The sequence below is a fragment of the Cygnus olor genome, chromosome 17, assembly GCF_009769625.2.
Source record: "Cygnus olor isolate bCygOlo1 chromosome 17, bCygOlo1.pri.v2, whole genome shotgun sequence".
NCBI classification, from domain to species: domain Eukaryota; kingdom Metazoa; phylum Chordata; class Aves; order Anseriformes; family Anatidae; genus Cygnus; species Cygnus olor.
Window position 1 is genome coordinate 13065942 of NC_049185.1, and position 23059 is coordinate 13089000.

The following is a 23059-nucleotide window of genomic DNA, read 5'->3' on the forward strand; positions in this document are numbered from 1 at the left end:
TTTTTCTATGAAGTGAAGTTTATTATAACATTAAGGAACAGTATTTAAACAGTTATTTTAATGGCGTATTTTACAAATCAATTCATACAGAGAAAATAAGCAAACACAATGTTGTTTTAAAGTTATTACCAAGAAGCTACATTTTTAAGCTGTTAGCAAGTAAGTGAAGTAGTACTGTAAACTAACAATCAAGTATTGTAGTAACTTGCAGTTCCAGAATGAGATGGTAAAAATGCCAGACAAGCAAATATATTTTAAGATTTTTTGTACTCAATTCTTTCTACTTTCACATCATCTCCAATTAGTTGATAGACATACGTAACTACTGTAGAAGCCTGGATATCCATCAGCACAAATGAAGGAATGATATTGCTAGAAAGAGAGGAAAAAAAATCATATTGTTTGTATATAATAACCTTAGTAGTGTTTCATCGTTAGACTTCTTAGCAAGATTCGCTCTCATTGATTCCAATTTTGTAAGCACAGTACATCAGATCTGAAGCTTTCTTTCTCTGTGTTTCACTCCAGGACACTTAGCAATGACTATAAACCCCTCCTCTGCCTGACATTTAGAATGTAAATATTAACCTTCACAAGGAGTGTTGTTTGTAGTTTAGTTTTGTTATCAGAACAAAAACCCCCACAGGTATTTCCCATACTCTACTTACTTTTCTAAGGCATGATAAGCTCCTGTAGCTGATCCTGGGTTGATATAGAATTTGTTTTCATGTTCAAATGCCTCAAATTTGTGTGTATGTCCTGAAATGAGGATGTCCACATCAAACTGCCTTTGTAGCAGTGCCAGGCTTGCCATATCACCCCAAGGAATGACCTGATGGCCGTGAATCAGCCCAATTTTGAACTGTCCAACAGTTACAACTTTCTGTTCAGGATAATTCAGGTTCTAAAAATCAAAAGTAAAAAAAAAAAAAAAAACACCAACGCCATATTAGATTTCAGATTTATATTAAAAAGCTACACAAAACACAGAAATGTGGAAAGCCTATGGAAATACCTTGTGATTGGCTCTACTGCTACCAAACGAGAGCTACAATACTGCTTTTATGAACACTGTCAAGAATTTCGTAAAGATGCAAGGAACTTCAAAGATCTGACAATGGGAGCTCCTGTTGGCTTGAGTCTTAGTCTTAGCAGCTAAGTACATAAATTAGGTTTATTCATACTGATGACAGAAGAGAACTTACTGTGCAATTCATATCAGCTGAAACTCCAACTCTTTTGCTCAGTTTGCTTTTCACTCATAGTACTACATAAGCTCAGTTTGCCAACTTTTACTTAAAGTACAAATAACACAAACATTGCTTTTATGTAAGAGATTAACCAAATATCAAAAGAAGCCACTACCTCATCAAAGTCCCCTCTGACAACATGAACATCCCCAGCCAGAGTCTTGAGGTAGTCATAAGTGTCCTTGGTGCAGAGGTTTCCCGTGCAGAGAATGTGTTGGATCTTTCCTGGAACCAGCAGCTTTTTGAATTTGGCTGGGAGGCTGTTGCATCGATGTGGAATGTGAAGATCTCCTAATACTAACACCAACTTACCAGGTGTCACGACAGGGAAGAAAAATCATTACAGATATTTAAGACAAGAATCATTACGTAACAGAAAGCATTGCAATGTCATCAGTTTTGTAACTGCATTTTGATATAAAAGCTACTAAAATAAGAATGAAATGGTGATGGAATATCTCTGCATTTGAGTGAAAACAAGGGCCCTTACTAATCTTGAATGGTGTCAAGAGGAGGGCCTTATGAACTTAAGGGTCTACAGAGATCTTTTTTTATTTTGTTGCTGAAAGCAAGCCACTGCAGAGTATAACATAAGAACTGTATTAATACTTGATGTAATTTACACAAATTTGGGAACTACCATAAACTATCCCATATTCTGTTTTCACTTAAACATTAAAAAAAGGAAAAGAAAAGATAGGGGACATCTCTACCAGATGTTCTCAAGTACAGACCTGGCTAAACTGTAGTCAGTTCCCTTAAAAATCCTTCAGCCCTGCTTCTTTTTCTACATTAACTAACTTCTGTGTTTTTATCAAGAAAAAAAAAAAAGAAAGAAAATAGCAAATTTGCAATGTGTGTTAATAGTTAACCAGAACAGGAAGCTTGTTCCAAGCCCATACTGTAGGAACCACTGAACAACAACACAGTAAGACTAACAAAATAATGAAATGGAAAAAAAAAATAACACTGCAGCAGAGAAGGTAAGATAGATTATTGCATACAGTGTTTCTATTACCAGTTTTATCCATTCATAGTTTCATTACAAAATATGCAAGGAAAACAAATTTAATGGCAGCTTTGAAATTATGGGTTCAGATCAAGTAAGGCCATGGTTTGATATTTTAGGCCTTAGGTTTGCTAATAAAGAAGTAATTAATGCAAGCAAAGTAGTGATAAATTAATTCTGCAAGAAGGGTATGGAAAGCTCTATGAAGCATGGGTGTTATGCTCCTACACGGCAACCACTGGATTTAAAGCCAGGCATCCCTGTTAGCCTGATGGACACCTCCCAATTAACTGTGGCAGATTATCCTCCAATCCTAACACTTTGCTGGTAAGACTGTTCCTAAAACGACAGCCATCAAATCTGCGTAAAAGACACAGTCCAGAAATGTATATACACCTACATACATAAGCAAGAGTAACCACATCAAGTCACCTTTCTTAATTTTTAAATTTTTAGGCCATGCAGCTATCTTCATGCTAACAGTCAACAGAAAGGCAAAGAGGACTTGGGTGTTTTTTTTTTCCCCCTTTTCTAATTAAGAATGTCTTGATGCCATCGTGAAACCCATTCATCTTTTGAGAGTATATAGCTGAAAATACTGGTAAATGGTACAGGAATTCTTCACTCTACAAGCTACCAATTTGAAACCAATCCAGGAAAGAAATACAAAGATACGTCTTTTAATGGCCTTTCAAAAGTTCTCCAAAATACTAACTAGCTCCTTCTTGTGATGATGTACTGGAAAGCACGTAAAAATGGGTAACGAGTGATTTTGATCATTAAAGTGGCAATCAATGGGTTCTCTTACTGACACCTTGGGATTTAGGCACGCAGTCCCTGTTCTGCACGTGACGTTTAATCACACCGCACTGCCGCTTACACACAGCCCCACTGCAGTCAGCAGAGCTGCACCCAACAGAGATCACCTCCTTCGCTGGTGAGCCGGCAGGCCGCGTTCCCCCAAATCCCACCTGAGCTCCCATTACTTACATTAAAGCTTGGAAAGCCACCGTAACAACAAGTGAATGCACCCAGGTGTGACTAGGGGCTGGGGTGCAGCTGGGGAGCGAGGAGCAGCGCCTGGGTGCCTCTGGGGGTGCCTTCTGGGTGCCTCCTGACTTTCCTGGGTGCCTCCTGGACGCTTCCTGCCTGTCTTGGGAGCCTCCTGGGTGCCTCCTGGGTACTGTGGGTGCCTCTTGGGTGCCTTCTGCCTGCCCTGGGTGCCTCCTGCCTGCCCCTAGGTGGGTCCTGGGTGCCTCCTGCCTGCCCTGGGTGCCTCCTGCCTGCCCTGGGTGCCCGCTGGCCGCCCCCCGAGCCCGTTCGGCGCACTTACTCTGTGCCCGGCCTTAGGGGCGGCGGAGTTGATCGCAGACAGGGGAATGGAAAACGGGGTGAGACGCGACCAGCGTTAAACGAAAAGGAAGCAACAGAAAAGAGAAACACAGCCGGATGAACGGGGAGGAAAAAAAAAATTAAATTAAAAAAATCACAATTAATGATTTGTCGGCGTTATGAGAGAAGCGTTAAAATAAAAATCATGAGGGGAAAAAATTAAAAACAAGCCACTCCGAGCGCAGCCCCCCCCCCCCTTCCCCAGGCCTAGCCTCCCCCCTCCGCGTCCCGCCCCCCGGGCGCCGGCTGACGGAGCCCCGCGGTAAGAAGCTGCCGGGAGCGGAGCGCCCCGACCGGGGGACGGGGAACCGGGGGCCGAGCTCCGGGGCCGTGCCCGCCGCCTCTCACCATCCTGCCCGCCGCCGCCCGCGCCTCCCCGCGGAAGCCAGGCCCCGCCGCCGCTACGGCGCCTCCGCTGGGCCAAGCCGGCCCCGAACGCGTTTCTCCGCCGCCCGCCCCCCTGCGGCTGCATCCGGGGCCCGCCGTGAGGGGAAGGGCGCGGCCATGAGGGGGGTGCTCGGGGGGGCTCCCCTCAGAGGTACCGAGGGCGGGCAGGGTGCGGGGGGGGTCCCCTCAGGGCGCTGCCTCAGCGCGGGCACGCGTTGAGACCCCCCTGCAGAGCCCTTGTGTGCCCCTCGGGGCGAGGTCCCCGCGCTCGTTGCCGCCACAAAATGTCTTTTTCTGACTAAAATGGTGGTCGGTGTGGCGGTGGGGAGCCCTTCGGGGGGATACCAGGGCATGTCGGTGGCTGCTTGTGCAGGGCGGTGCGAAACCTGAGGTGTGCCTCCGTGGGGCAGCCCTGGAAAGCAGCGAGGTGTCGCTGCCACGGGAAAGGAAAGAGTAGTTTGCCATCATGTCTGTTTTCTTGGAAACGTGTGGGAAACGTGGAATGTTCCCCCTTAAATTATCGTGGAGAAGATGCAGTATAACTAGTTTTAACTTAAAATGCACGTTGCACTGTTTTGTTTTGTTTTTTCTTTTTCCTGTTAGTATTTGGAAAAGCAATACACGCCATAGCACGTATTAGCGATGAGTTTTGCTTTGACCCCTTAGAAAAAGGTGTAAGTAAATTTGATTAAGTGTCAGTTTAAAATCTTTGTTGGGAATGTGGTTGTTCTGTTGGATATTGCCTTATCTGTTTTTCTACAGGTACACTTAAGTCTGAGTCACATTCCCTCTCAGCTCCCTCCACTTTCAACGTGGACAAATGCCATATTTTCTGTAATTGTAATTATGCAGATTATATCCTGGAAGATTCATACCTGCTCTGCACCTAATATTCTTGGAATTTGGTGTTACCCAAGGTGAAGCTTGTCCAGGACATCCGGATTAATACCAAGGGTTTTATTTCTATTGTCACGGGTCAAGAGGTTTATGTTTTGTACCACATCAGAAATTGCGTTTGAACAACATGTTTTTGTATTGGTATGACTCAACAGGAAGAATGCCTCCCATTAATCAAACACCACTTCCCGCAGAATTAGGGTTTTCTCTAGAGGTTTCTGAGTTAAAAGTGATCAACTCAGCTTGCTGGGTGGCTGGCAGGTCGCAAGGGGAGATCCTTTCTTTTCATGCGTGAAGTATCCCATAGGTAAAGGCTTTGCTCATTTGTATGCTTTGTGTGGATGGGTGTACAGGAAGATTGTTTTAGAACAGGCTCCAGTCCTTCACATACCTCAAACACAAGCTGAAGCTCTGAGTGATTAGGTAACTCACACTTCAAAGCTTAACTCACACACTTAAATATCCCGAGATTGGATTCCTGTGCCTGCATTACACCTGTGACTTCTGACCAGTAATAATAAAGGTGATAAATCTGAACATGATAATATGCATGATCCATCTATATTTATTTTGAGATGGACACATTTAAAGGTTTTGTGGCTTATGCATGCTCCTGAAGCACGGAGGTAGCTTTTTTCTTTTTTTAAAGATTCACTATGAAATAGTTTGGAGTTAATCAATGATTTTACATTTCTTTTCAGCTTGCCTTAAGATCAGTGAATTCTTCAAGGTCAGCGTATGCGTACATCTTCTTCTCATCTATGTTTTTTCAACATTACTGCTGGACAGCTGTGTCTCAGCCATGTCAGAAAGAAAAACAGTTATCACTTCCATGTAAATTATTCATTAAGGTATGTTTTAACAGTTTGTTATGTCCAGCTTTATAAGCAGCAAATTAGCTCAATTTCCAAATGAAATTATAGGGGGAGGAGGATCATATAGGCGTGCAAATCACTCTCAACTTAAGTGCTTCTGAGCAATTCTGCGAAAGAGAGTATTCGTATTTAACTGTTTAAAAGGTGTACTTCCTGAGCTGTGCCCTGCGGTTTCCAAAGCCTGAATCAGTTTAATCTTGGGGTGAAGGAATAGTGCGTTTCTGGCTCTTGGGTGTTTCTCCTGTAGCCTTTGAGAACAGTACAGGCCAGGAGAGCTTTGACCAGTTGTTCAGCAAACAGCCCTGTCAGCCACAGACTGCAGTCGTGGGTGAGGCTGGCAAAGATCGGTTTCGGCTGCCTCCACGTCTGCTTACAAAGCAGTCTGGGGAAGCCATAAAAGCTCGAGATGAACTGCATGAGGCTAGGGAATAACATTGCAAAACTTCTTGGTGAGTAACCTCTGCACTGATCTTTTTTCTTCCCCAGTCAGTTCTTCCTGTATTTAGATGTGTAAATGTGCTGGAAAGGAATGTAGAGAAATGCAGCATTTATACAAATACTAATGAGCATCACATAACTTTTCAGCTTCTCTGCAGAAATGGTAGGTTATGCAAAAAGTCACTTTCCAGAAACAGAAGCAGTTTAAAACAGCAGGATAACATAATATTTAGTGTAATTACTAACTGAGTGTAATTGATGGAACATTATGCCAAACACTTTCAGCCTCTTCACATCAAAATTTGTATTCAGCATGTACGTCACCTTGTTAAAAAAAAAAGTTATGACAGGATATATCAGACCAACTTTCTTCAGTTCAGTAGTTATGCATATTATATATTAATTGTCAGCCCACAGCTTACACCAGTTAGAATTAGGCTGGTTTCAGTTCTGAAAAACACACTTTATGGAATTTAAAAGGTGAGGGAGGGAAGTCCTGCCTTGGCAGGTGTTTGAACTTGAGGATATAGTGGGTCTTTCTGCTAATAACACTACAGCTCTTTAACGTGGTAGCAGGTCTGATACCCTAATTCCAGCAGAACAGGGTGCATGTTCATTGGCGTTAGTCTCTGCAAAACTCATACAGAACCATCATAGCTTGCTGAGCTGGGCTGTGTTTTATACTATTAAACAAATCTAGCTTATATAAAGAGGTTATATATTGAATGAGGTCTCAAGACAATTAAGCTCACTTAGTTCACACATCAGCTCATGCTTATCTAGAAACAGAGACCTGTAGGGTTTGCCTTATGTATTCCACCACCATTTATATTACTGTAACAGTTAAATATTGAAGATTTTTTTTTTCCCACGCGTTTGTTGGACTTGTTGCTGTTCATTCATTTGCTGTGAATTCTTAAAATACTCAGATGCTAGAGGGAATAACTAATAGGATGAAGGAAGTGTTAGATGGCATTTTAATTCAGTCTTCTATTTGTGGGTGAGTTACTGCTATAGTCAGTTACTTTCTCTATTGAGATGTCTTAAAAGAACAATTAATACTAAAAAAAAAATAAATAGAATTTTAGGCCCTTGATTTTTAGACTTTAATGTAAGCTTTACAATTCTAACTATTGATTTTTGTTCGTATGCTTTATACTTAGGTATTATAAAAACATATAATCTGACTTTCCAAGAATGTGATCCACTGCAGGCTGTTTTTGCAAAGCACATGTGTCCGAACATACTTAAAGTCCACTCCAGGTAATGAATAGAAAAGTATTTTTCTGAAAAATCATCCAGGAGACAGTACTGCAGTTATAGTTATTAACATAAACAAAATTTGGTTAGGGCCCACAGTCAAAAATGGTGAGTTGCTAAATCCATTGTTCTAATACTTGATATGTCACGTTACAACTTCAGAAACAGGGATCGTTCTGCCATGAATCCTGCTGCAACCTTGAGAAGTGTGTAGTGTATAATTTGAATTCACACCTTTGATCAACTTCCACCTCCAGCAAATAAAGGGGTGCTTAAATTTTATGGGCAAAGAATCCAGTAATAAAAGTAGAAGGGTTTTTAATTGCCGTATGTATGCATATGGAAAGGTAGCAGCACTATATGTGTATGCGAGGCTGATTGGGCAACATACACAGGTATTAAATGTAAGCAAATTTGATTTCATAATTGCTGGTTGTATTTTTAGATTTCTTACATACCTAGTACTGTATAAATCAGTTTTAAAGCTACAGCATACTTGAAGGGTTGCACATTTCAAAGGTGTTTTTTCCAACGATATTGCCAAGGAGCAATTTTAATTTCTAATGCCAGTAACAATTGCTAGATAATAACTTGCGTCATGTAAAATTATTTTAATACTAAATTAAATTTTATAGGCTGCTGGCTGATATAATGATCCACTTTCCAACCAGTCAAGAGGAAGTAACTTTATCGGTTACTCCAATGAAGGTTTGTTTCAGGAGTTACGCTGAGGAAGACGCTGGTAAGGAAATGCAAAATCCAAAGGGCTATTGGGACTACAGAATGGGTGAACTGCAGGAATAACCTGCAACAGAAATGGAAAATCCATTTCATGGCTGAATGAGATGGAGATTTTTAAGTCAGACTGCTAACCTCTGGCTTAAGAAACGATGGTTTTAATAATATTTTCCTGGTATCGGTGGCAGATAGCAGGCTGAGCAGCCAATTGAAATAAATTACACCATTTGCTGTAGGCTTCAACAGAGGTAATTACCGTGCTGTAAGAGCAGAAGCATGGAAACAGACAGGGAAAAGGAGATAATATTAGGCTTTAAAATGAACTATTTAAATCAGAGTAACATAATTAGAGAATTGATACTGTTACAGAGTGTATCTAGTGTGTTAGCTGGCCTAATACTGTTATGTTGTGTGTTGTTATTTTCGGATCTGAGATGGAGAACAGTCCAGATTCTTGGCGTGTGACTCAGACTAATTTTAATGTTATGATTGTGTTTTTGAAGTACAGGTTCTTGTGTATCATATAATAAAGGGATGCTTTTCATACTTCTGACCAAAGCTGAGGATAATGACCTAGAAAAAGATGACTACCTGGAGTGTAGGTGTGGGGATTGTGCTTAGAACAGGCTAAAACAGTGGAGAGCAAGAAGGATTAAGTGGTGGAAACTAACAGAAGTGAAACAGGAAAGAAATTACTGAAAATACTATAAAAATATTACATTTTGAAGGAAAAAATATTATTTTAAATATTATTTTTAAAACATACTTTTAAAAGCATTATTGTAAGAAGGAGAGTGAAAAAATAGTAGGTAGAAATGCAGTGGGATACCGAAAAAAAATGAACAATCAAACGGGAGAAAAAGAGGAACGACAGGTGTGGTTTTTGTTGCGTAGCATGCGATGCAGAGTACTGCCTGCAGCAGATGTTGTGCACGCTCTGAAACAAAGCGTGTCCTTTGAACATACCATCTGCTGATGGATTGGGTTTTTCCACATTCAGGTTTAATTTTCAGAGACAGAAATTACAGCTTCTGCCTAGGCCTGTTTTCATTTGCACGTGGTAGGCTCTGCCTTGGAGAAGTTGGCAGGTGTGCTGTAAACATTTATTTTTGCAGTTCTGAGGAACTTTACAAGAGTGTATTTGACCATGCAGTAGGGCCTTGTTGAAGGCTGAGAAAAAAACTCTTCAGCAAAGAAAGAGGAGGCTGGGACTAGCTTAATACTTCCCTAGCGGCCTGGCTTTGGAAGAGAACTGCTTAAGCTGGTGTATTTTTCTGAATGCCTCTGAGACTGTGGTGCAGTTACAGTACCCTCTTATTTTCTTACCCACGGTACCCTCTTATTTATAGTACCCTCTTATTTTCTTTTCACACACCTGATAATAGCTAGTGAGTAGTCAGATGACAGCGAGCAACAATTGAATACCTGATGCTGGAGACCTTATTTTCCATCGTCATTTGCATAGTATCAGGAAAAGATGACAATTTAGAATAAGTAACCCAAGTCTGTTTTCATGGTCCTCTAATCATAATCGCTGACAACCATCAATCCGTTACAGTCATGCTGCATTTTGGTCTTCCCATCTATGCAGCAGTAAGAAGCTGGCAATCGCATTTGTGATCAATGCCTGTAGATAAAGCAGATTTACAGGAATGACAGCAGGCATCAGGACTCCATCGCATAGCGGAACATAAAATAAGTTCTGTTAATAGCTGTGTAAATCCCCATAATATGCTGTAAATAATTTCAGGAGTTTTTTATTTTATTTAAATATAAATTTAGATAAGCTAAACATCTATTATTGTTAGTCACCATTTGTCGAGACAGTGCTAACAAAAGCATCACGATTTAATTGTAGTTTTGAGTTCAAGTCTCACTGTTCTGAATTCTCGACTTTCTTGTTATTTCAAACAGACTTTTCAAAGACAATGCTTACTGAAATACAGCTAAATCCAGATGAATTTGACTACTTCCAAGTTGGAGTAGATTCTGAAGTGACATTTTGCCTTAAAGAATTGAGGGTAAGTTAAGGATTTGTCAATTTCCATTAATTTGCATGACTTGATGTGGGCAGTGAAGAACGATTCCTCCTGTAAGTGTTGCACCAGGGGCCCCCTGGCTGGTAGCAGGATTTCACCAGCTGGTTAAGGGTTGGCTTTAAAAACAGGCATCCTTAGGATACTGCAGAGTCCCTCACAGCAGCCTTTGAAAGGCAAAGCTTTTAAACCAGCAGAAGAGTAATTTCAGTGCTGGGCAGACACATAACTACTGGAGAAGGCATCATGGGCACAGTAGCTCTACTGCAGAGGTTTCTTAGGCAAAGCTCCAGGCGGAGAAGGCAGGAAATGGACTCTAGAAGCAGCAGACTTTTACTTTTTTGCCAGTAAACAACAGCTGCAATAAACGTGTTCTCTAATGTTAATCTTCATCTGTGTTTAAAATAGCACTTAACCACTCACCCCTTCTTTTCAGGGACTACTGGCATTTTCCGAAGCTACCCACGGTCCTGTCTCAATCCATTTTGACATATCTGGGAAGTACGTTCTGGAACTACCTATCTAGACATAGCACAGTTACAACTCTACAGCTGGTTTTTTTGACTGCAGGTCACTTGATACGTATTTAACTGTAAAAAAATGTTCATTTCAGAATAGAAGCTCTAATGTGCAATACCGGGTTAAGTAGTTTGTTACTGCGCATAAAGCATTTAACATGGACACCTGGATTACTAAACTAGCCATGCTGCCTAGCAAGCACCTACAAGCTGCCTGGACACTTCAGGTTCTCAAGCCTAATACATGCAGTTTTATTTAGTGGACAAAAGAAATGACACATTTTTAGTTTAAAATATAACTTTAGCAGTTTTTATTTAAAACTACAATTTAACTAAGCATAATATTGTATAGTATTTGCTTGTTGATGTATTTAAATCTAAAAGGAAGCCATCTTAGGTTCTTAAGCAGCAAATATTAATTTTTTCAGCTGGGTATTTTGTGATCTGCATCTATAGAATTGCATGAGCTGTGTTTCCTCCCAAAATACATATAATGATGCATGCTGCTTCGTCTGTACATGTTTGTGTTTAGACCAGTTGCTTTCAGCATTGAAGACATGGTGCTGGAAGCCAGCTTTATTTTGGCTACGTTGTCTGACATCGACAATGGGACAGCTTCCCAGGAGCCCACGTGCTGTTCACGGATTCCAGAAAGGTAACACCGGGGTGGGTGAGGGAGGCAGGTTGACTTAGCAGGCTGAAAAGTTGAAGTTCAAAGTTTTCCTGCTAGGTCAAAGCGATCTGCGTATTCTTGCAGGGTGTTCATAAGCACTATACTGATCCTGCAGCATTTTTTGTGTAGGAAAACTGTGAACTCTATGAACTAGATACATTCAGAAAAAGGTTGAAATAGTTTGAAGCCCAGCCAGAGCATGGCAGGGAGACCTCAATCTCTTTCTCCACCTGTGGATTCTTTTCATCAAAGCTACAGCTGCAGTCTGCTGTTTGTATAGGCAGTGCCACAGTTCAGACAGCCACCGGGTGCTTGAGCAGCCCGAGTCACCTCACGGGTCTCTTACCTATTGCAAGCGTGCAAGGGAATGGTTTTAGTTACACAGTCCTTTCTTGATCACAACTTCCATTATCTGTACCACTGAGGAACTGTTTCTGTAGCAAAAGGTGAGCCAGCAGCCAAGCCTTTTGGCATTATTTCTTAATATCGTGAACAGCACTGAAGCTTTTGGCACAAAGGAGAGCATTCCGCACTAGCCTCTCATTAGCTTTACCTCCATGGAGTTCTGTTGCAGTAAGAGGGGAAGATACTTGCTGAATCTGTTGTAAAGCTGTAATGCCTGCCATTAGCAGGCAAAGACACTTTAACAAAGACACGCAGAGGCCAATTACTAATCTGACCTACACTCTCTGATCTAGCTCAAAGGTGTACATGGGCAAATCTGAAAACTCCTCCATGGATAAGGACTGTAATGCAGAAGCAGTTGCTTCCAAAAAGCCACGGCAGAATGAAAATGAACAGAACTCAGAGCCAGTGGCACCTGCAAGTCCTGTGGCAAAACAGAATACATGGAACTCGGGGAACGTTTTGAAACATCTTGAGGGAACAGCCATGCCCGAGACAGATGACCAAGCAGTGCTGGAAGCAGAGTCAAGAGAAGCTCATTATCACAAGGTAAGGACACTCCCGGTCATATTTATGTTGTATTATAAAACAGTGAAATACCTTAGCTGTCATTTAAAAATTGGATGCTGCATGTAGTCCAGGGGCTACAACTACATGTTGGTACTCACTGAGTGGCATTTCAATGGAACCAGCTTTCATAGCAGCGTAGCTGACAAAAACACCATGTTTAGCTATAACGCTGAAAATACTTTACTAGGAAACACCACCACAGACTGACAGAGACTTTAAAATGTATTTTGAAAATGGCAAAAGCGTCAGAAATAATTAATTAACCCCCAAATTCTGTATCACATGCATAATGTCTTACTCTTGCAAACGTTGCATTTTCCAGTTTCAGTTCTTGTTCTTTGGAGCAGTTTCTCCTAAGAAGGATGCCATCAATCACACCTCCCATAGTTTAGCAACAGCTAGTGACGCTGAAGAGGATTTTGGCAACATGCAGAGCTCCCAAGTTCTCTAGTAACATGAGGTGTACGAATCCAAGACTAACGTGGACCGCCTTGAAAGACAGAAGCGTATTTGACATGGTGTAGAGCAGTTTCTAGCCTTAGAAAGAAGTTTAATTCTGTTACAAAAACGTCCTGCAGTTCTTAGGCAAGCTGGAACTTGATGGACGCTACTTGTTTGGTAAATTGCATTTCACTAACATCTATTGTCAAAGTCTGGGAAGTGGATGGAAATTCCACTTAAGTGTGTTTGTTTTTTTTTCCCCTCCAAGGGGAATGTACCAAAAGGACAGAACTACTTGGTACAGAGCACTCTATCATTTCCTGCCATGTCAGTACCAGTTAAATGTTTATTCTCTACATTAAGCACCAGTACTAATCATTTTAAAGCCGTAGCTGCTGTCATAATATAAATTTAGGTCATTTAGATTTGTATATGTGTTCTGTAGACACATTGCTTTGCATGTTCAGCTTTCCAGTCTCACAAGAGAATTCAAACTGCGTTAGCACTTCAGACAAATTAAGCTACTGTTGTAAAGTCAGAAGCTCTGAATAGGAAACCCACCTACTGCAGCACCGCCAAATAAATACATTATTGCTATATAACAACTGGTATTCTTACAGAAATTTTGTAGAAGTAGGATTTAGCTGAATAAATGCATTTCTATGACAACTTTGGTTAAAGAAATAAAAATTGTGATTAAAAAATGATTTGAAAACACAGCTTATGAGTTCTTGTGTTTCAGCCTTGAGTTGTTCTTTTCCCTTCCCTCACCTCCTCCAGCAGAAGTCAGTGACGGGGCTCTCTGGCCCTGTTCACTACATCTCAACAACAAGCCACAAAACTGCTTGCAGCCACTTTCCTGGGGAGAGAACGTCCACAAATGCTTTTTGGTGCAGCAGGATAATGGATCAATGTGATTTATACTGAACAGAGCTGGAGATCTGTACAACAGCAGGGCACACATTTGCTCACTGCTAAACAAGCTTGCAGAGAAAATTACCGTGTAGTATTTCCAAAGTCACACTCAAAATACTGACATTTCCAATCTTTGGTTGATTTAAAAGACAGTTATTCTGCTTGCCAAACTCTTGCAGAGGAGTTCTGTGTAGTGGGGCATGGCATCACTTACAGACAGATTTGAGGACACCGCGGAGCTCTGAACAAGAGCCAGACACCTTAAGTGGTGGCTGGGCAGCTCTGTGCTACCAGCAACGTCACTGCAGCAACGAACAGAATTTTTGCAGTCAACTTTACTTTAAAAAACACATTTTAGTATAAATACTATATTTATTAAATATCTTTACAATTCATTTAAATGTATTTACAGAACTATTCCTGCATAAGTTATACCTCAGACATGAAATTCACATAATTGCCTCTTACGTAAGCATAGATGATAGTCTCATTTTAACAACAACAAAAAAGCATCCTCATTAGATACAGACTCAGATTTGCTTCATTATTTCAGCTATCTTTGCAAGAACTACTTCATACAGTCGGTTTCTACACACACACACGAAGTCTGATTCCTCCCTGGCGAGAGGATGTCCATTACAAGAGATGGAGATTCCATCACAGAATACTTTACAGCTTTGCTAGACCTTCACACCTCTCCCCTCTCCCTTACTCAGTCATAACTGTCTGGTCCCAAAATCTTTTTCTTCCCTTCTATTTATCTGCCGTACCTTCTTTAGAAACGCAAAGAAAGCAAATTTAGAGGGAAACTGTATGCTGGAGGTCTCCCAAAGATAGCCATAAAAGTAGCACAGAACCACAGTTTTCCAATTCACCACATCTTAGCCCTTTTTCACCCAAATACCCAGTAACACTGCTGCAGAAATCCCAACTCCCGCGAGCGCTATTACCTGTCGTGGTACCGTAGTACTGGTATCTAAAAATCTCTTCCTTTTCCTTCAGATTACTGCTCCCTACCAACCAGCTCCTGACAGCTAACAAAAACCTTCGGCAGCAGCTGAAATCAGCCTGTTCTCCTTTCAAGCGTGTTTCCATTACGCAGAACACCTTTCTTGTACGTTCCTCTTATGAATAGTCACAATAAACTAATTCCTAGGAAGTGTTACTGCTTCATGCATCATTTGAAGTTATTTTGATAGTACGGGCCCTGTCGATCCCTCTTCCAAAAATTTGTTGTGCGCAGACAGCTTAAGTTCATAGGAAGAAATTAGGTTTGATATGTTTAGAGTGCACATCTTAAGAACAAAAACAAAAACAAGCATGTGATAAAAATATCGATTCTTTATAATACAGTATTGCTTTATAAACAGATGGAAAAGCTATAAGCTTTACTGGTCTTTGGTGTGTCCAGTGAGGGATAAACTCATGATTTGTAAATTAAAATCCAAATTTGTTCTTTATTAAAAAAAATCATGATGTGATATGAGGCAAATGGCTTTATAGATACTGCTTAGCTAAGAACTGCTTTAACACAGACAGCAAGGCGTAGACTCAAACCCACCAGGCGGCACAGTTTAACTTCTGAGAAGGTGGCAGAATCTCCCTGATCCAGGGTTCCAGACCCCGGACCAGCAGAGGCAGAGTACAGCGCATGCAACATCTCACTCGGGGGTAAGCACCTTTGCCATACTCATTTATCTGATCCACAAATATTTCTCAATTTGTACTTCTAGAAAGTGGGGGGAAAAAAATAATGAAGGCTGGGCACGAGCGTACTGAGAGCAAGGGGTCAGAGTGCAAAACGGTCAGGTCTACAAGGGCATTGTTTTAAGGTGAGTTCAATTGATCAAATCAGCTCTAATAAAGAAACACGAGAGTAAATACTGGAGAATACAATGTAAAGATACCCAGATTTGAGAGTGCAGCACCCCTCCCAAATGCTAGAAAGAAAGCCCTATACTGCAGCATGAATACATTCCTTCTAACGAGACAGCTAGATACAGCTTGTTCAGTTTTAAAAAACAAGGACTGACAATTTGTGCAAAGTTATTCACCACTCACTGCTCCGTGTATCGCGAAACTAGGTAATTTTTCTTCATTAATAGAATCCTCCCCGTACCCTCACCAAAATAGTATTTTGGTCAAGTTAGGGTAGTTAAGGCATTTTGACAAGTAATTACAAGGTGATTTAAAATAGAGAGCTAACATTACGCCAATTTAGGAATAGCAGATAAATTACCGAAGAGCTTCCAAATTAATCACTTATTCTTATTATAAATGAAATGCCTGTTACAAGCACGATGCATTGAAATATAGTAAAATGACATGTACATGGTACATGTTAAATGATCTTAAATAAAAGCTTGACATAGTTACGCAAATATACAGTACAAGTCCACAAAAATTCTTTAAACAAGTTGAGGTAACCTCAAACTTAAACAGTTTTAATACAATAAACCAGGTAGTAAATATCTCCTTTTGAGAGCAGGTAAGATTACTTACTGACCAAGTTTAACTGCACTCACCTAAACATCAACATTACCCGACTTTTTATATATATAAAAACATGGCTTTAATTTATTTCTACATACTCTTCTACCAGCAAAAAAGTTAATGAAAAACTGACCAAAAATATATATATCTTTACAGCTATCAGCTATCTGTATGAACCTCGGAAAAGAAAGGAAAGCTTGCTGGAACAGGGGGAACAATTGTGAGCTACTGTAATTCAAAAGGAAATGTCATATTGCAAAGTGGCTGTTAGATAACTGTAAACATCATTAAGGTTCATTCTGAAAACCCTAAACTTTAGTTACTGAAATGTAAGTTTTGCTGATTATTCATTAATAGTTTCCATTTATGTACTTACTGCTGCTGCCACAGCATAAGCAAAGAGGCGCGTGGTTGAGAGCCAGAAATACAAGGATCAGCTGGGCTTAGACTGGTCCAGCATGTGCTGTTCTACACAAGCAAGAGTGGCAATATTAACACAAATCACGTTTAGTTAACAACAAAGTTATCCACCAAAAGTGAAGATGTTCAGAGTTGAGGCTGATCTGTTCTTTGCGCAGCCTCCCATTGTAGCATTTACGCCATATCATCCTGTGCTGGTGAGATGGGTTAAAATGCTCGAAGGATCTCAACTTTGACCATCTTGGCTTCTTGAGACAAGAGTTATAATTTTTCTTTAAAAAAAATAAAGTTATCCACAGCCAAAACATCCAGATATCAGGCCCATTATGGACGAATGATCTGCAGAACTTTTAAGATCACAGTTAAGCACCTGAAATCACAACACATTTGCATCCATATAACTTGACCTAAGTATGTTTTTGAAATTTTGTACTAGAAAAGGCTCCTAGGCTGACACCACGTATGGCAAGAGCAAAAAGTTTACAGCAGTTATAAATCTCCTGAAAACCAGAACTTAGAAACACGAAACCTCAGCTATCACTGTAACAAGACTATGCTTATGAAACTGTGTTCTGTAACATACCCTTTAATGAACAGTGAATGTTTCTAGTAGATAGAATAATATGCCCTCCTGTAGAGGTTTTTATCTATCGAATCTAATTTGAAAGATGATAAACCAATTCTACTCATCTGAAAGTAAGTCACATTTCAAATGCGGTAACGATATGGGATTGATCCTCCCCCTTATATGGACAATTACTAAGCTCTGAAAGACATGCTTCAAGCCTTGAACTTCTTCATTTCTTGCTGGCAGACAAAGACCAGTGTACTACGAGTGGTTCTTAATAAGGATTTCTTCAGTTGTGTCTCAAGACAGGCAACGAGCTCGAAAACTGGCTGCTGAGATCAGCTGCAAAGGAAGAAAGCAATCCTGCCAGCAGGAAACCGTACATGTGAAGCGAGGAGCTCGGGGATAATGAAAACATCAGAAGCTGGCACTCGGCTGATCAGTCTGTGTACTCGGCTACAATAGAAAGAAGGACGGTGATGTCGTCTGGTTTTCCCCCTGCAACATGGAAAGAACAAAACTATTACGTCAAACCACACGGGGTTGTCCTCCTATAGCCTGTCATGCTCCCCCATGGAAAGCTCTTTTTAAACTGGTTTAAATATGCAAAAAATGTATTGTGCAGACACGAGAACTCTGCCTCCTCTCAGCTGTGCAACTAAGGGTAGCAATAACATTTAGTAAAAATGCCCTCTCCTTTTAAGCAACAGTGAGATGATAAACCAGTAGAAGTTACATAGAACCCTGAACATCGTCGTTAGCCAGTAGAGCAGAAAGCCTCTTTTTGTAATCGTATGTGAGAAAAAATCTACAAAAAAAGAGTCTTTGTTTTGTTACAGGCAAGCTGCAGTCAGGAAGCATCATCTCAGGAATTGACTGTAAAAATCAAACACTTCTAGCATCTTCTCCAGCCTAATCTCGGAGGTCTTCTCCAACCTTAATGATTCTACATCCTTCTAAAAGCTACTTAACCCTTTTGATAATCACTTCTCAAAACTCAGTAGCTACAGCAGTCAAATTCTACAAAAATAGCTCACAGGGGTATTTTGGTACCCAGAAGGTCAAATGAGGCCTCTGGATTCAGAAAATTCATTACTGAATGACCGGGCTTTGTAGCAACACGGAGCCTGAGCTTTAAAATCACTATCTACCTTTATGAAAGATGTTTAGGGTGTTGCAGGAAATCCTACCCTTTTGATACAAAAATGAGAACATCTTATTTAAAAATAAAAATTAAAAAAAAAAAGGTTGACAGGACTCTGAACTCTGCCAGGTGCTCGTATCTTTCTAGAGCACAGGATATAGAACCAACAGATATCAGGACTGACACATTAATGGTACAAGGGTCAGAAAGAACAACAAAAATCCAACAGTGGGCAGAATCTCGACTAAAATGCATCAAGAATAGGAAACTTAAAAAAACACTAACAACAAAAAACCCCACACCCACACACAAATCCTAAGAACAGGTCAAGTGCAGTTCTCCTGGGAGCCGGGAGAATTTGTATCAGGTTGGGTTCTCGGGCCAAGAGCGTACGTATTAGATTAAACCGCAAAAAATAAAAATCAGCGCGCAGAGTTCTCTGCGTTCCAGCTACTTCCCCACAGGAGGCTTCTGATTAGCTGGGGCCTGGGATGACCTGCGTCAGGAGCTGGGGTCCTTGCCAAGCCAGGAGCGCTAGATTGGCGTTCTGCTGCCAACCGCGTTTCTGAACACTCTTCTCTTATCAGATTTGGGGGCAGAACTTTGCTTAAGATTTCTTCAAGATAGCGAGAGTGGGAGGAGGAGGGAAAAAAATATCTTACCTCTCACATTCAATCCATTGTCACATGCGAACTGTGCAAATGGTGACATGTAAGTGGGATCATATGCCAGCTCGTGAGCTTGCTCAGCAATGCTTCTCGCAGTCTGCTGTATGCTCTCGTAGTTGGAGTTCTAAATTAATGAGAAACAAAGTTTATTCTTATAAGGAAATCTATCGCTAGTTGTTTCGCTGATGCATGTTGGTTTTGCAGATCCCTGACTGCCCTCTCTTGCAGATTAGGGCTCTGGTTATCACCTTCTGTTCCAAAGGGAAGCCTAACCATGTCTTAGGGTTAATGAACTTGGGTTAAAACTGCAAATCTTCACAACTGAAGCCTAGAGCAGCAGCTGTAACACTCTCTTTTTTGGATGATTCGTAACATTTAGAATTCAGAAGATTAATATTTAAAACAGACTAAACAGCCTCATCTTTGGGAACCAGATGTGATAGCTAATGCTAACAGTTCACCCTGAAAGAGCTGTTTTTTCCCCTCACAAAGTAGGCTCAGCTGAATTAAGTATGTTTTACACCTTGACTGGAAAGTCTTAGTCCTGAGTCTCCTGCCCAAATCAACAAGAGCATGCCTGGGGGAGAAGGAGCACTTTGAAAGACAGATGAGAAATAATTTAACGAGACAGAGAACTTTTTACAGATGGCATTTCATGTCTTCCCCCCCCCCCCCCCCCAGTATCTCTTGCTTTACTCCAGTATTTTTCTTATTCAAGCCAACATGACACGCCATTGTCATTTCAGAAAATCTTCCCTGCAGCCTGGGGACTTAGCAGGCTCTTACACGATTAACTTTTGGCTGAACCTCCTACCCCACAGGGAACTTCAGTGCCTTTCCCAAACACACCAATAGGTGGAGCTCAATTTTTTTTTCCAGAAGAGAATTTAATCTCTAGTGTCTACGAGCCTACCCGGCTGTCTGCGCAGGGAAGGGAAGGTGGGCGTACTGCAAGCAGAAGTGTGCTGCAGCTACAGCCTAAATAACAGCCACGCAGGTCACAGACTAGCACACCGGTCCCTTCAAACCACAGCAGCACGCTGACACATCCTCGGCACTGCTGTTACCTTCGCTAACCAGGGTAAATCCTGCGACAGCTTGTGCTGTGGCATGATCCCACGTGCCGCTCCACAGCGCAGCGACACGCTTTTCAATGTCAGACCTGAGCATCGCACCAAGACAGAAAGCGGTAAGGGGCTGCAGAGAGGGGGAAACACAGGAGTCCACCTCGAATGCAGACACAGGCCTCAGACATTTTGTCTGCAAAGACCCACTCCCTGTCTGACCCCACCTCTCGGTTATGTACCTGCAGGATAAGAGCAGGCAAAGTATTTTTAAAACCACACTGTAATTCTACAGAGACTTATTTGCATTTCATAACATCAAAATAGTTTCCCTGGGGAGGTTATACATATTGATACCTCCTAAGTACGCTTTCCTTTCTGTAAGTAAATAGCCTTGAGCTAAATGCTCTCATCCCAACTAAAATAGTTTAATGTATTTTTACTATTTAAAACAAGTATTTGTGGTGACTAATCTGGAAAAGTCGCTGCGAATTTTTGTTATCAGAACATTCAAAATGTTCCACGCACACACACACACAACCCACACTTCGGACAGCTCGGATTACTTTAGAATTGCTGTTTTGTAAGTCCACAGAAAACCTCCAAATTATTTAAGTACATGCCTCACCCCACCCACCGAACGGCCCGAAAGAGAACGCTGTATTTTCATGTATGTAATCTGCAACCTGCAAGCGCAGATAAAATGCAGTGTGGGAGCAGTTGGCCAAGGGCAGTGCCCGCTGCTGAACACCTCTCCCTATCCCCCCAGTGTCTCCCTCGCATCGCACTCATCAGTGACATGTTCCTGGCTGTTACTCTGGAAACTTCTGCCAACGTTGCTGCTTCTACATTCAGCCTGGGTGCTGGTTCAAGAGACAGCACTTTGGGGCCAACATCCCTGCTCACACGTGGTGTTAGCTGGTGAGTCTCCAAACGGCGGCACTTTGTGGTGGGTCTTTCACGCATAACACAAAGCTGCGCGCTCAGAAAGAACTGGTAGTAACAGCGAGGGATGAGGAGGGCAAAAGATCTGAGATTCAGAATATACACGCGCACTTACTTTCAGCTTTTTTAATTCCTGCAGGATCATGTAGTCAGGCATGTTGTCAAACAGTCCGTCTGTCGCAGTCAAAATAATGTCTCCGAGTTGGACATCAAAGGAAGTACTATCAGCAGCATCAGGGCTGTGAAAACGACAGGTATGTCAACGAAATGGCCTCCAGCTTTCACTAAGGCACCAAGCAATGTCAGCCCAGCACACTAACAGCTCCTGTAATTTGCTATTGTTACACGTTTTGCTAGGAAGGAAAGAAATAATCACCAACTGTGGAGCTTTTGCACCAGGATAGCTTGTCAAGAAAGCTACAACAAAAGATCTGTGATTGCAAACAGGTAACGTTCCAGCTATTACACAAAGGATTTGCATTTACAATTCCCAGATGAACAATCCTGCAAACTAATCCGCTTCACAAGTGTATCTCCATGGAAACCATTAAGTGGAATGGCAGTTGAGGGCTTCCTTCTCGCCCATCTTAAACATGTACGAGAACTGTACTTGAAAGGACAATTCCTAACAGAACGGCCAAGCCACTTAAGGATTCTGAATCACTTTCTATTGCAGCGGAACATGAAGCATGTCTGGAAATCGCTACCAGGAGACCGCAGCTGGTTGGTCTACTTACGTTTAATACATTACAGCAGAAAATATCCATACTGGCCATCAATGCTGCTGCAGAGTCCAATTCTCAGAAGCAATGTAACTACAAAACCTTCATTTGTAAGGATTCTTCACAGATCTTTAAAAGGCAGAAATGACCGCATGCCACGCCATTTGGCTATGCCAGAAATCAGCTGAGGGAAGCAGCCCTTTTGCTGTGCACCTTCAAGAAGGTTAGAGTTAAGATTGCCTGCCTATCCCCATATGTAGCCGAATTTAAGCATTGAACTGGGACAATGAATTAAAAAAAATACTGGAGAAGCATTTAGACAACAAGCACAAGTACTAATTAATGTCAAGAACAGCGCAGAAACTAGCCAGAAAGCTATAATCATGATTCAGAACTGAAGTGTGGGAGCTCATTTATCTTGCACTTTCCTTAATGTGGGATGACTCAGATTACTTTGCTTTCCTGACTTCCACTGGACGTTATCATGTTATCAACTACCCTCGTGCTATTTTTTGAACAAGACACAGAATTTCAGAACTATTTAGATTTTAATAGTTCTGGAACTCCAAACTATCATTTAATTTTAGCCTAATAAAGAGGCTAGATTATTTAAGGGTTCTCATTTCAGGGTTTTACACTGGTTTCCTCCCTGCAGCCTTAGGATGAAGTAACAAAACCACATGCAAGAATGATCAGGTGTTTCAACAGCTTTCAAGCAACATTTTCAAAAAGAGCTATTTTGGCATTAGAAGTTACAACCCTTAAGGCATAAGCCTTGAGATTTAAAAATAAAAAATTAAAGTTGCTTTCTCTGTTTGCTGTGGTCTCTCTTTTAAGATCCTTTTATCATCTTTCTGTATTTAGAAGAGGGATATCACTTTAATGACTGTATAACCATTGATTTGAGAGCTGTATTTTAATAGGTATTTGAAAGCCGATTTTTTTTTTCTTCACTTTTATTTTATTTTACTGGTTAGACTTCACACAGTCACAGGATTTTATCAGCCTGACATTCTTAGGGGAAGACACAAGTACAAGCCTGTCTTTGAAACAACTCATTTCTGTGAACAGATTGTCCTTTCCTATTACTCTCATTTCCCAGCTTGGTGTTCCGCCAAACAAGAGTTTTGCTCGTTTTGGTCAAATACAATATGCTGCTGGAAACACAGCGGCTTGGAAACACGAGTTACAGTCACATGTCCCTCTGCTCTATTCTTCAAGCACTTGCTAC

General features: G+C 41.2%; 3 protein-coding genes across 6 annotated transcripts in view; 1 reads left to right on the plus strand and 2 right to left on the minus strand.

Moving 5' to 3' along the window:
* Positions 1 to 4111, minus strand: VPS29 (VPS29 retromer complex component). 3 transcript variants are annotated; one of them, XM_040577492.1, is made up of 5 exons: positions 4000 to 4105; positions 3593 to 3604; positions 1366 to 1557; positions 669 to 904; positions 1 to 372 (listed from the first exon to the last, which is right to left on the minus strand). In XM_040577492.1, the coding sequence occupies exons 1-5, from the start codon at positions 4000 to 4002 to the stop codon at positions 255 to 257; spliced, it is 561 nt and encodes a 186-aa protein (XP_040433426.1). In that variant the 5' UTR covers positions 4003 to 4105; the 3' UTR covers positions 1 to 254. The 3 variants fall into 3 exon arrangements, with proteins under 3 accessions (XP_040433426.1, XP_040433425.1, XP_040433427.1); XM_040577491.1 differs by having other exon boundaries at positions 3946 to 4014; XM_040577493.1 differs by lacking the exon at positions 3593 to 3604 and having other exon boundaries at positions 4000 to 4111.
* Positions 4027 to 15545, plus strand: RAD9B (RAD9 checkpoint clamp component B). 2 transcript variants are annotated; one of them, XM_040577476.1, is made up of 11 exons: positions 4058 to 4189; positions 4642 to 4712; positions 5637 to 5786; positions 6297 to 6411; positions 7412 to 7511; positions 8144 to 8250; positions 10161 to 10267; positions 10719 to 10783; positions 11333 to 11455; positions 12172 to 12427; positions 12771 to 15545. In XM_040577476.1, exons 1-11 carry the CDS (start codon positions 4156 to 4158, stop codon positions 12897 to 12899), a joined length of 1257 nt encoding a protein of 418 aa, XP_040433410.1. In that variant the 5' UTR covers positions 4058 to 4155; the 3' UTR covers positions 12900 to 15545. The 2 variants fall into 2 exon arrangements, with proteins under 2 accessions (XP_040433411.1, XP_040433410.1); XM_040577477.1 differs by lacking the exon at positions 4642 to 4712 and having other exon boundaries at positions 4027 to 4189.
* Positions 14164 to 23059, minus strand: part of PPTC7 (protein phosphatase targeting COQ7) — a 22991-nt gene continuing 14095 nt past the window's right edge. The window contains exons 4-6 of the mRNA XM_040577486.1: positions 21222 to 21345; positions 19092 to 19221; positions 14164 to 17783 (exon numbers count right to left, since the gene is read on the minus strand). Coding sequence (XP_040433420.1) covers positions 17725 to 17783; positions 19092 to 19221; positions 21222 to 21345 — 313 coding nt within the window. The 3' untranslated portion in view covers positions 14164 to 17724. The remainder of the gene's footprint in view (positions 17784 to 19091; positions 19222 to 21221; positions 21346 to 23059) is intronic.